General features: G+C 36.5%; 2 protein-coding genes across 2 annotated transcripts in view; one reads left to right on the top strand and one right to left on the bottom strand.

Moving 5' to 3' along the window:
- LOC105940229 (SH3 and PX domain-containing protein 2A) overlaps window positions 1–12,276 on the bottom strand; it is a 121,642-nt gene that overhangs the window by 107,431 nt on the left and 1,935 nt on the right. The gene's annotated exons all lie outside the window — the stretch shown is intronic.
- On the top strand, window positions 8,122–11,691 carry LOC118557072 (N-acetyllactosaminide beta-1,3-N-acetylglucosaminyltransferase 3-like). Its single transcript, XM_036126098.1, has 2 exons — window positions 8,122–8,354; window positions 10,244–11,691. The coding sequence occupies exons 1-2, from the start codon at window positions 8,347–8,349 to the stop codon at window positions 11,418–11,420; spliced, it is 1,185 nt and encodes a 394-aa protein (XP_035981991.1). The 5' UTR covers window positions 8,122–8,346; the 3' UTR covers window positions 11,421–11,691.

The raw sequence follows: 12,276 nt of genomic DNA, 5'->3' as shown, positions 1-12,276 counted from the left end.
AGAGGTTTTAGGGATGTTATATGTAAATATTTAAACAGCAGCTCAAAAAATGCCATTTCTTATTTAGCATGTTGTCTGTCCTCTTATGGAGCTGAGAAAAGGTAAGCTAGTGCACTAAATTACATAGAGCACATAAAACATAAAATACAGAAAAGCTTTGAGATATTTCCAGAGCATGTAAGAAACCGTGAACACAAATATCGTGTCCCAGGTCCTGGCAAAGCTATCTGCTGACCTGGCTGCACCAAATATCAATCCAACAAACTTTTATGGGGTTTTTTTTTGTTTGATATTTGTTCATGGTCATTTAAAGCAATTAGCAGTCAGTAGCACACTTTTCTAATTTTTTTTTTTACCCATTATACCCTGGGATCATTAAATCCTTCAAATCTATATTACTACTATTTGCTGTGCCAAATTTCATTGGACCCACCTATAAAAACTCTCTAATTCTCTAGTGCCGCCACTGGTGTGACACAACCCAAATACTACAAAGGTCTAAATTTTTGCTTGATATACGTGTATCAAAGTGTGTATGATTGGAGATAAGATGTTCTGTAACTTCTCTCCACATGCGTATTGATGATCATCTTACAATAAATGGAAATTACTACAACTGTTTAGATTTTATGTAGTCTCAAATATTGCTGTTTAAAAGCACTTTTTTCTTATCAGAAGACATGGCAGAAGACGATTGATGCAACCTCTAAATGGACTTGTATTGTCAGAAAATGTCTCTGTTATTTTAATCTGGTGTTTAACTGGTTTACAAAGTATTATAATTAAATACGTACATAATATTGGATATAGTCAAATGAAAGAAATATTGCTGTCATTTGTATAACTTAAATAACTTAAAGAAAGCATATCAAGAATAACTTTGTTAGTACTTTATCAAGGTCTTGCAATCACATTATTTAAATCTGACATGACAATGTGTGTAACTATCCTTGGTGACAGAAACCTTTCCTGACATCCTGAAAAAAAAAATTGTGTGATATTAAGAAATATTAATTGACCTTGGGCCTCATGTATGAAGCACAAAAAACATGTGACACAATTTTAACAACTCGGCAGCCACAAAAATTAACGCTGCATATAAGTGTGAGGAAATCCATGGAAACTTTTGTGGAAATTTTGTGGCAGCAACACACACTTTTTCAGGCGACATTAAGGCATTACAATGATTTGGTCTACATTACAACAATCAGCATTAAGTTATAATCAAACTCAATGCCACAAACAGAGCAGTTTGGATTTGATAGACATTGTAGAATAAAATGGTTACAAGCAGACAAACCTTTTTACTTTAAGCCAGTTGTTGATGTCAGTTAAGAAGCTGCTGGTTTGCTATAATTCACTACAAATATCCCTCGAGGTGTCTGTGTCACTGTCGGACAGTACCGTTGTCATGGTTATTTGGGCAAGTGATGGGTGCGTTTTAGGTATTTATACTGATTTGCATATGTATTTAGGGATTGGGGGCCCAAGACACACCACACTTATCAAGACAGCAGGTGCGGTAACACATCTACGCACGGTTTCACCCATCTGACTTTTTTTTGTGTGCCTCAACTTTCTGGATTTCACCCGACTACCACTCTCTTTCATACATGAGTCCCCAGCAAGCAGCAGTGGTGTACCAAGTTGCCCTGGGAGCACCAAAATTCGCTCAAGAAAAAGATGTGAGAAAAGGTACTCTACAGGTGATGCTGCAAGGAGTGGCTAAATGGGAAACATCTTGGTAATGTGAACGCTCAAAAACCCTTGCAACTAGGGCAGTCAACGTTAACACGTAAAAGCGTGTCAATGCTGTTTCTTTTCAATGGGTCGATTTTATTGCGTGATTAACGAGCATGCTTCCATACTTTTTGGCCCTTGTCTGTGCTGTAGTTTAATCGTTATTTTTCTTTCTGTTTCAACTGGTTCTCAAAAAGTCACTGAAACAGCTCACTCTGTCCCACCTCATGTTGACGTTTACTCAGCACGCTCAGAGCAGCTGTAGTAGCAGCTGAGAGGTAGATGAATAGAAAGAACCGTTTATTTTACTATTGTAAACAAATAAAAGGGAGTAAAACATAATTTCACATGCATTTATTCACTATTTGAAATGACGGGGTTTTTGTCAATAACGCGAGCAGCTGTCTGCATCCACTGGAAAAAGATTTTACACATCATTCATCAGAAGATAAAGTTCACTCAAAGATAGATTATTTTTATGAAGGTAAAAGACAAAAGGTGGTGCAGGCATTTCTGACCACAATCCCCATTAGCAATAAATTTGAATAACAGAAAACGATACAACGAACAATATGGAGACTCAATGTGGAAATGCTAAACATTAACCTAAGTAAGGAGAAGGTAAGAGTGGACATAAAAATATGTATAGAGGAAAATGAGGGTACAGAAGATCCAACAATCTTTTGGGATGCCATGAAGGCTGTCATTAGAGGAAAGTTGATTGCTGAAACAGTAAAAGCAAAAAGGGATAAAATGGAGACCTATAGACGATAAGCTTAGAGATCTGAAACATAAACACCAAAAAACAAACAATCTAAAGACACATCAGCAGATTAAGGAAACAAGAACAAAAATAAAGGACTTACTAGAATATCTAATTACTACAAAGTGGGCCCAAGAGCTGCTAAAATATTGGCAAATGTTTATCCAAACACCAAATTATGAACAACATGCATAAAATCAGGGATCCTTATACAAAACATGTGACATCTAACCCAGACAACATTTAAAAGAATATCCCATACCAGAAACTATGTACATAACCTGCAGCTGCAGATAAAGATGAAATTGAAGCACTTTTAAGCTCACTGGACCTGCCCTCAATTGGATCCTTACACAATGACAAACTAACAGCTAATATTACAATTGAAGCAATGCAAAACTTAGAAAACAATAAACCGTGACGGACACGCTGCAGAGTGGTACAAAATGTTTAGACTAGAACTTTCTCTTTTTTCTTTTAACTGGACTCTTCAAAATAATAAAATGCTAAAATACACTATAATTCTTTTTTTATATTTCTGGAATTTATATCAGAAATAATAGAAGAACACCAAACAGGTTATACAAGGATGCCAGAATACGATAATGTTAGGAGAACATTACACGTGGTAAATAAAAGGAAGGAAAATAAAAACTGTATTAGAAAAGGTATGAGAAAAATTTGGATTCAACAATAAATCAGTGCAATGTATTAAGACACTCTATCCGGCAACCAAAAGCTAGAGTTAAAATCAATGGAAGCGTGACAGATAGAATTAAATTACAGAGGCCAACAAGGCAGGGATGCTGTCTGTCAGCCACTCTTTATAGAACCCCTGGTGCAGGCTGTTAGGCTAGGATCATAGGAATAGAGGTGAACTGATCAGAACAAAAAATTTAACAATTTGCAGATGATGTCATTGTCTACTTTGAACATCTAAATAAAGAGCTACCTGTCCTGCACTAATAATACTGTTAGAAAGATTTGGAACTTATCAGCTTATAAAATAAACATGAAATAGACACAAATATTGACATTTAACTATCCACCAAGAGAGATACAAGAACAATTTAACTTTGATTGGAAACTAAATAAAAATGGCTCACAATAACAAAAGGACTATCTAAGGTGTACAAAGCAAATTATGACTAGTTGATAAATGAAGAGATATGAAAGGGTATTGAAAGGATATTGAAAGGTGGACCACAAAAATTCAAACAAATGTTCTGCCAAGACTTCTATACCTGTTCCAGTCCCTACCAGTAGAGGTCCCTCAGTCCCAGTTTATTAGCTGGAACAAAATACTAAAAAGCCTCCAGCTGCCAAAAAAATAAGCAGGTATGGGGCTTCCAAATTTCAGGAGATTCTTTTACGCAGCTCAACTAAGATAAATAGTGGTTTGGTGTATCACTGATTATGGTACAGAGTGGAAAGAAACAGAGAAAAAACAAGGATATCCAATACAGTATATCCTAGGAGATCAAGAAATGTATAAAAATGCAGTAAGTCAAATAAATCCTATTTTAAAATTTACACTTAAACAATTGTTCCACATAATAAAAGAATACATGATTCAGAAGGAGACTCAACTACTAAGATTGGTGGTGTAACTAGGTTGTATTTGTATTTTGTTATAATTACACAAAATGTCTTATGTTACTCAGATTGTTCCTATACCAGACTATAAAGACCTTGAAAATCGTTGTGATTGTTAAAAGAGTGTGACTTTAAGATCAGGAGCCCCTCCTCTTTATTTCTTCTTCTGTGTTTTTTTTTGTTTTGTTTTGTTTTGTTTTGTTGTTAGGATCTCCCCCCTTAGGGTCTCCCTTTTGTAATGTTGTCCTGTGGGAGAGGTGGATGCAGGTCATTTTCTATCTTAAGACATCTGTTGTTGTTGTTGTTTTTTTATAAATTTCTGAAGTGCATTTTTTTATCATCAACATCATTATATACATACATACATACAGACAGACAGACAGACAGACAGACAGACAGACAGACAGACAGACAGACAGACAGACAGACAGACAGACAGATAGATAGATAGATAGATAGATAGATAGATAGATAGATAGATAGATAGATAGATAGATAGATAGATCCGATAATGTGAATATTTAAGTGAATTTACGACAGTCCAGAGAAGTAGACTGCATGGTGAGAGTGGGTTCCAAGGAGTTTACATACTATACAATCAAAAGAGGCATATTCAAGGTGGGCTCTGCGCATACAGGTACGTGTCAAACTATAACTTCTCGGAGGCAAGAAGTCTTTACATGAAACTGTTTTATATGAGACACCTAGCTTGATACCCTGAGCTGCTCCAAGCAAGCAGTCTCCAGCATCATAATCCCTCTCTGTTCTCACTGACAGGTGGGAGTCTGCTGAAAAAGAAACGGCTCTAGGTGCTCAGCTAGCTAAGCACACATTTTACCATCAGTTCCGCCACTTCGTCCCACTGGCAGGAAGTGTGTGAAATGTAGGAATTTGCCACAAGAAATGTAAGCAACCGTACGTTCGACTATGAAGGGTAAAACGTCCATGGAGAGTCAGTGCGGAGTCCATCAAGCTCACAGTATGCGCACAGCACATCCAAATATGTAGGAGCCTTTAGGGTGCCGCGCCCGGAGTACGTGCTAGCAGCAATAAACCTAATAAGTTAAATAAATAAAAGTTTCTTTATTTTGGCCTTATGTTATAAACAGGGCAGTGTAGTTCAACTACTCTGTCCTCCCGACAGAGACAGCTTAGCTCTCTCGCTCAGGAGAGAGCTGTGTACGTGAAGGGGCGGAGTGATATTACACACTTGGGAAGAATATTTATAATGCCTTATAATCCTGCATGCCTTATATGTGGACAAAGACACATTAATTCGTTGTGCCACCTCCACGGTGTCTCATGAGGCTGACAGATGTAAACAAACCCCGGTGGAGTCGGTAGGTTGCGAATAGTCATTGGTTTGTTGCATAGTTTCCATTAGACAAAGAAAGTCAAACTCACAGTCGACAAGGAAATCTTGGATGTGATGAGCCTTGCTCTTGAGCGAGCGGATGTTGTGAAGACCGAGATTCAGAGTGATGTTGTCGTGTTTGACCGGACACTTAGCTGACCTAGGTAGGTTGGCTAGCAAGCAGTGATTAACAGTCCTGTTGGATTCCATGTGAGGGTGACAAGTGGTGGACCAGATGGATCCATGATGAATATATCTCCAGCGTGGTAAAAGAACAACATCTGGGTGGAGGCGTAATGTTGTTGGTGGAGGCTCAGTCAGGAGAACACCTGACCCAGGGCGGAGAAGGAGCAGCATGAAGATCAGTACTATTAAAGTCCAGATGTAAAGCTGGGTAGCCCACATTGTCGACAGCTGCTGCTGGATGGAAATGTAGAGCTGAGTGACAAGTAAGCTTGTATGTGGTAGTTGTAGAATATAGTGGATAATCCGGAGAAAGTATAACGATAGCTCTCTACTGAGGAGACTGTCAAGTTCATTAATTTGCAGAAAAGTTCCAAGTTGCCTGTGAGTAGCGGCAGAAAAACGCGCCTGCATCCACTCTACCAGAAGTGAATTAGTTCCAATTTGAATTTAACCCCCTTTATTCTGATACCTCTGAACAAAATCTATTCCAGCCAACACCTTCTCAAGTCATCAAATTAGTAAATAGAGCACAGCCATATGACTTAGTTTAAGTGCTGCAGTCATTTAAATGTCACAGGGGTGTGTTAGAGCACATTAGAAAAGGAACAACATTGTGAAGATCAGAGTATACACCACAAAAAGGTCAGGGATAAAGTTAACAGGTGCAAAGTAGGATTAGGGTATAAACCAATTTATTGCTACTTAAGTTTCACAAAAAAATGAGAAGAACGTGGCATAACTGCATATCTGCCAAGACGAACTCATAGGCTAAGCAGGGAGCCAAAGAGCTAAAATTAGATCAAAACAGATGATTGAGGAAATCAATGCTACAATGACCTAGCCAAAATCCAGGTATAAATCTCTTTGAGAATATGTCAGAATTGCTGTTCACAAACACTTTCCATTCAATTTGACAGAGCTTGAGCTTTTTTTACGAATAAAGAATGGGCAGCTATTTCAGTCTCTTGATGTGCAAAACTGCTTGATGCATGCCCCAAAATGATTGACACTGTGTGACACTGTCACTGAGCGGTAAAAGTATGTATCGGTTAAAAAATAAGTATTGTTTGGATCGTGAATGAGATTGTTGCACTACTTAAATAGAATTTTTTGTATAAAATTATAAACATTGCATGTAAAGGGGCTTGTTTTAGTAATGTCGGTGTGTAAGTAGGACTAATTGAGAGGCCTCTCGGTCGAAAGAGTAAACTCTGGTAGTCTGAGCCCAGCTGTCACAAGAAACACTTTGGCTGAGTTCATGAACCGTTGAGTTTCACAAGAATACATGTTCTTCCCCCAATCAAAATGGCACGAACATAACTCAAAGGTGCAGACAGATTGTCTGAATTAATAAACCCAGTCACTTCTTTCATCTACTATTAACCTGGTAATTCAAAAGGAAGTAATGATAATTAACCTCCCTAAAAAATGTGGAGGACTTAATGATCGTGAGGAGTATGCCCAGACCAAATACTTGTTAGATTTATCTTTTAGGAATTTTAATGCATGCTAATAAAAAAATAATAATTATTATTATTATCATTATCATTATCATTATAAGAGAGTGTGTGCGTGAATAGCTGTTGAATGGAGGCTCTGTGGTACCAGCGATCCCAATAAGGACAAGCATGACAGAAGACACAATAATAATAATCATGGGATTATTTCCCTGCAGAATAAGAAATATAATACACTTTTAAGTCAACATGCGACTGCAGTAAAGGGTACATTTATTTGAAGGCATTGTACACACCTTTTCCCATGAAGCCAACAAATGTGGAATGGCGCTGTTTTTAAATCACCTTTTTTTGTAATATACAGCTATATTTACTCTTTGGCTGTTCTCATTTGTTTGGCTTTTAAACTTGATCAAACTGATGGATTTAGATAAAAAACAAATAGGAAAAATAAAAACACTTTCAATAAACGATCTGCGTGGATAAGGTTTCGCTAAACTTACCTAGCCTTTAGGTATTTTCTCACCATATCTGCGCGGGTGTTTTCCCACATGGTCAGTTTAATTGTGGCATGAGCCGGTTAGAGACATGTGATCCGGTCATTGAATTCTAGAGCAGTGACATCATCTAAACATTCGTTGATTGCTGTTCACTGTTTTGTTTTACTCTCCAAAAGTAAAAGTAGCCTCACTGTAACTTTAATTTGAATGTGCATTAATGTATTGCAAATACTTTAGTGCTCATTCAAATTTAATTAAAGGCATTGTGGAGGACTAAAAGAGTCACAAGGAAGTTACTTCTATTTTGGGAGAACGAAACAAAAAATGTGATTAGGTAATAATTCAACATACCGTACAGTATTTTAATAAAATTTTAGATATTTTGAATGATAGATTAGCCTCAGTTGAAGCCGAACATCATAGGTGTCCTGGTGCAAGTGGCACCAGAGACGTTGGTGTGTTAAAGCATGTACATTTAAACTTACATCTGTATCACTATCATACATGAGAAGTTAATGAGTGATTATGATTATGAATGATAACTTCACAGTTGACAACTTCACCAGTCAGTGAAACCCCTTTCCTTCCTGCTCTACCTGTTTGATTAGCTCTGCCAAGGCTCAAGAAACATAAAACCGGAGTACTTACAGGCTGTCTTCACAAACTCACTTGTCAGCGTCACAAGCAGGCTGTACAAGAATTCCCACACTGTTATTTGAGACATTCATCAGGCACTTATCATCTACCAACATGTTCAGGTAATTATTGGATAGTTAATTTTCATTTGTCCGTGTTCTACTTACTTAGTCTTTGTGTTAGTTTGTTTAATGAATGTTTCATGTCTTCCAGGGCTTAAAATCTGTCACATCAGGGTTTTTATTTTATTTTTTTAAAGAATTTGCAATGTTAATAAAGTTTTGCTAATTGAAATTGCTGCAGTTACACTGATCTTATGAGAAAAAGTATTTAGTATGCTTCAAATACTTAAGGTTAATTGCATTTTCTAATAATCAAGATGAATGTTCTCCCATTTTTGGAGTAGGTTTATTATAGATTTATTTTTAGTCTGGTTTTTGTTTTTCTTTATGGGTTTTCACTTGCCTTCTCTATTTTTATTTAAAACCTACTGAAAATTAAAAAAAAAAAATACTGTTTCCATCTTTAAGTAAAGTAAAAGACAAACTTTTTGAAATGTTGAACTCCTTATGTATTATGAAATGACATTTCATGCTAAATGTCATCATTATGTTAAGTCCATTCCTGACCAAACTGACAACATTAAATTAAAATGAACCGTAATATAGGCATATCAATGACGAGTCTCCAAAATATGTGCTGTAAACTTGGATTAAAAACGTTGAAGTAAAACCCTTTATTGTTGAGAAGTTTTTCTTATATAGTGACTGGGGGGAAATTGAAAATATTTAACATTTAAGAACTGTGAAAAGGAAACTTAAATAAAACTCCGCTCAGTCTTAAAATAACTTGCATTAGGCATGAAATATTTGAACACTATGAAAACAGATCTTCATCTATTATATTAGTTTGTCCACCTTCTAAACTGGATCTGCCACTTTCCACCTATTCTCGGTAGGAGTTCTCACACTAAAACTTTTCTAAGGTGAGATTAGAAATCTTAGTGAATGGGGGGGGGGGGGGGGTACCACAACATACAGAATGAGTCAAGACCAAGAAATAAATAGGAAGAGAACTTTCAGCTAATTGTCTTATTAACTGTGTTAAAATTGGCATCTTTTTTTATAGAGCCTGGGAAGCACATTCATTTGATTGCACTCGTGATTGAGATGCTGTTAATAAATCATGTAGTACGTTCTAAATTTACCAGATTGAAATGCCTCATTAGACTGTCAGGAAAAAAAAAGGAAGAAGAATATTAAATTACATTTTTCTTTGAAAGTTTTCTATCATGCTGTGGTTTAAGGTCATACAACTTTATAGTGTATGGAGGACCGCGTGCTGTTTGTTTTTCTTTTGTTCGTTAAACTTCCTCTTTTCTACTTCTGTACTTCATTTATAGTTTGAAACCAGATAATTATATATAATATAAAAATATCTATATAAGTTAATGTGTAAAAGGTTTTTCATTATTTAAATACAAGAATCTGACTCTCATTATTCCAGCACTTAGCAAATAGATTTTTTTATTATTTTTTTTTTTTTTTCGTATTCTGAAGGAAAGGGTGCACTCAGACTTTTGACCTGTGGGGAGGGAAAGATTGAGGCGTTATCGATAGGAACAGAAAAGTTATGGAGTTTGTTTAATGTCAGTTTTGTACCTATTAAAATAAGTTCTGTTTTGTTGGAATTTAATTTAAGTAAGTTTGAGGTGAACCAGGATTTAATTTCAAGCAAGCAGTCGGTGAAGGCACAGGGTAGGATTGTGGAGCCTATTACTAACAGGTTTACTACTAGGTCATTAATTTAAAGTCTAAGCTTATAAGCTTGCTATTTTATGTGTAGTCCTATTTTGTTATATACATTGTAGCAAATATCTATTAAGTGAAAATCTGAATTATCATGAAAAAAATATTCCTCTATGAATCAAGGCAGAACAAATAAACAAAGCAATAAACATAAGATACTGATATGTTGCCAATTTTATTTTATTATGTTTCTTTGATTTCAGGATTTCAAGAGCAAATGGTGTCTGTGCCACAACCTTGTTGCTGCTGGGGGCCATGGTAGTGCTTGTTTACATCAATGAGCTTGAAAACATCTCATACTCTATCCATACCCACCGTGGGGAAGCAATATGTTCAGAAGATCGCGATGCCTCAGACAAAACTTCATCAACAACCGACTGGCATCGGAAAAGGAAATCGGTGAATCGGTCACAAGATATACCAACAAGATGTGAAGGAAACGCAACGGTTGCAAATATCTCCGGCTTTGAGTCCTTTTCTCCTATGATTCAGGACTTTCTCTACTATCGTCACTGTCGCAGTTTCCCCATGATACTGGACCTTCCTGATAAATGTGGAGGAGATGATGAGCCTGAGGACGTCTTTCTTTTGCTCGTTATTAAAAGCTCCCCAAAGAACTATGAGCGAAGAGAGGTTCTACGCAAGACCTGGGCTGAAGAGAGGTCATACAAGGGGAAGATGATTCGAAGAATCTTTATTATCGGAACAGACGGATCAGGTTTTGAGAAGGAGAGACTGAACCGACTTGTTATGTTGGAGCATCAACATTACAGCGATGTCCTGCAATGGGACTTTAAGGATTCCTTTTTCAACCTCACTTTGAAGCAGATACTCTTCCTCCAGTGGATGGAAAGACGTTGTCCACAGGCTCGTTTCCTGCTGAATGGTGACGACGACGTCTTTGCCCACACCAACAACATGGTTGAATATCTTCAAAGCCTTAAAGATAATGATGGAAGCAAGCACCTTTTCGCTGGCCATCTGTTACCAAAATCTTTTCCTATTAGAAACAAAAGGAACAAGTATTTTGTTCCGCTTCTGGTGTATGAAAAAGACGTCTACCCGCCCTACTGTGGAGGTGGGGGATACCTTCTATCAGGCTATACAGCTTTGGTCATTTCCAAGATGTCTGCATTGATCCAAATTATTCCTATTGATGATGTTTACATGGGAATGTGTTTGGCTGAAATGAAGCTTGATCCAGAATCTCATATGGGTGTGAAAACACTAGGATGGTATGTTCCCTCTAAGAAAGTTGATACATATCACCCCTGTTACATGAAGGAAGTACTTTTGATTCACAAATTCCCCCCCAGTGATTTGTATTTCTTGTGGCATGAAGTAAATAACCCAAATCTACAATGCAATGTTAAAACTTGAAGGAGAGCTGTTTTATTGGACCTACTTAGGTATTCAGTAAACTAGCCAACAATAATGTGTCATTCTGTTGTATTTGGCCATAGTTAATTATGTCATAAATGTATTACTGCAAGTAATAAACAAGTTTTTTGCACAACTATTGCTTTTATGGCTGAGAGATTAGTGTTGTATTGATGAATTTGATTTGTTAATAAAATTAAAAAATAAAATAGTAAAACAACCACACTTTAACTGTGTCATACTAACTCACATGGAATTTGAACCTTTGCTTAATTGAGTATCAGATCTCCGAATGCAAGTGAATGCAACATAATGATCTGTGAGCTACGTAATGAATTGCATCCCACCTCCACGTTTTAGTAATAGTTACTATAGTTGTAATAAACTTGTCATTTCAACAGCTATCACCACATTTTAATTGAGTCAGCCAGTCTGGAATTTGGTATCAGAATGGCCAAGGAGAAATTTCTGTATGGGTTTTCCAAAAGATTTTTTTTTTTCAAACCTGTTTTCAAAAATTCGGACTTTTAATATTATTCAAGATGAATTATTACAGGGTTGTTGTTTTTTTTCTTATTGAACAATGAAAATGTTTAGCTCAGCTCTCCCCCTTAATGTAATGGATCCACCTTTATGGGTCACACACATGCAACTATTTTTGATAATGTTTATTTTAAAATAGAGTACTTACGAGCTCACACTACAACATAGTTAACTGAGTTCAATATGAAAATGACGAAATTGTATTCATTTGTGGAGTTGCAGCCTAATTTCACAACTAATAGCAAAAATAAATCAAATCACTCTGGGTTCCTAGGCAGTCTGGAAAAGTATGGCATTGTAAGGGAAGTATTTT

The sequence above is a fragment of the Fundulus heteroclitus genome, chromosome 22, assembly GCF_011125445.2.
Source record: "Fundulus heteroclitus isolate FHET01 chromosome 22, MU-UCD_Fhet_4.1, whole genome shotgun sequence".
NCBI classification, from domain to species: domain Eukaryota; kingdom Metazoa; phylum Chordata; class Actinopteri; order Cyprinodontiformes; family Fundulidae; genus Fundulus; species Fundulus heteroclitus.
Note: the sequence above shows the minus strand (reverse complement) of the source record. Positions and strands in the feature narration are given on the sequence as shown.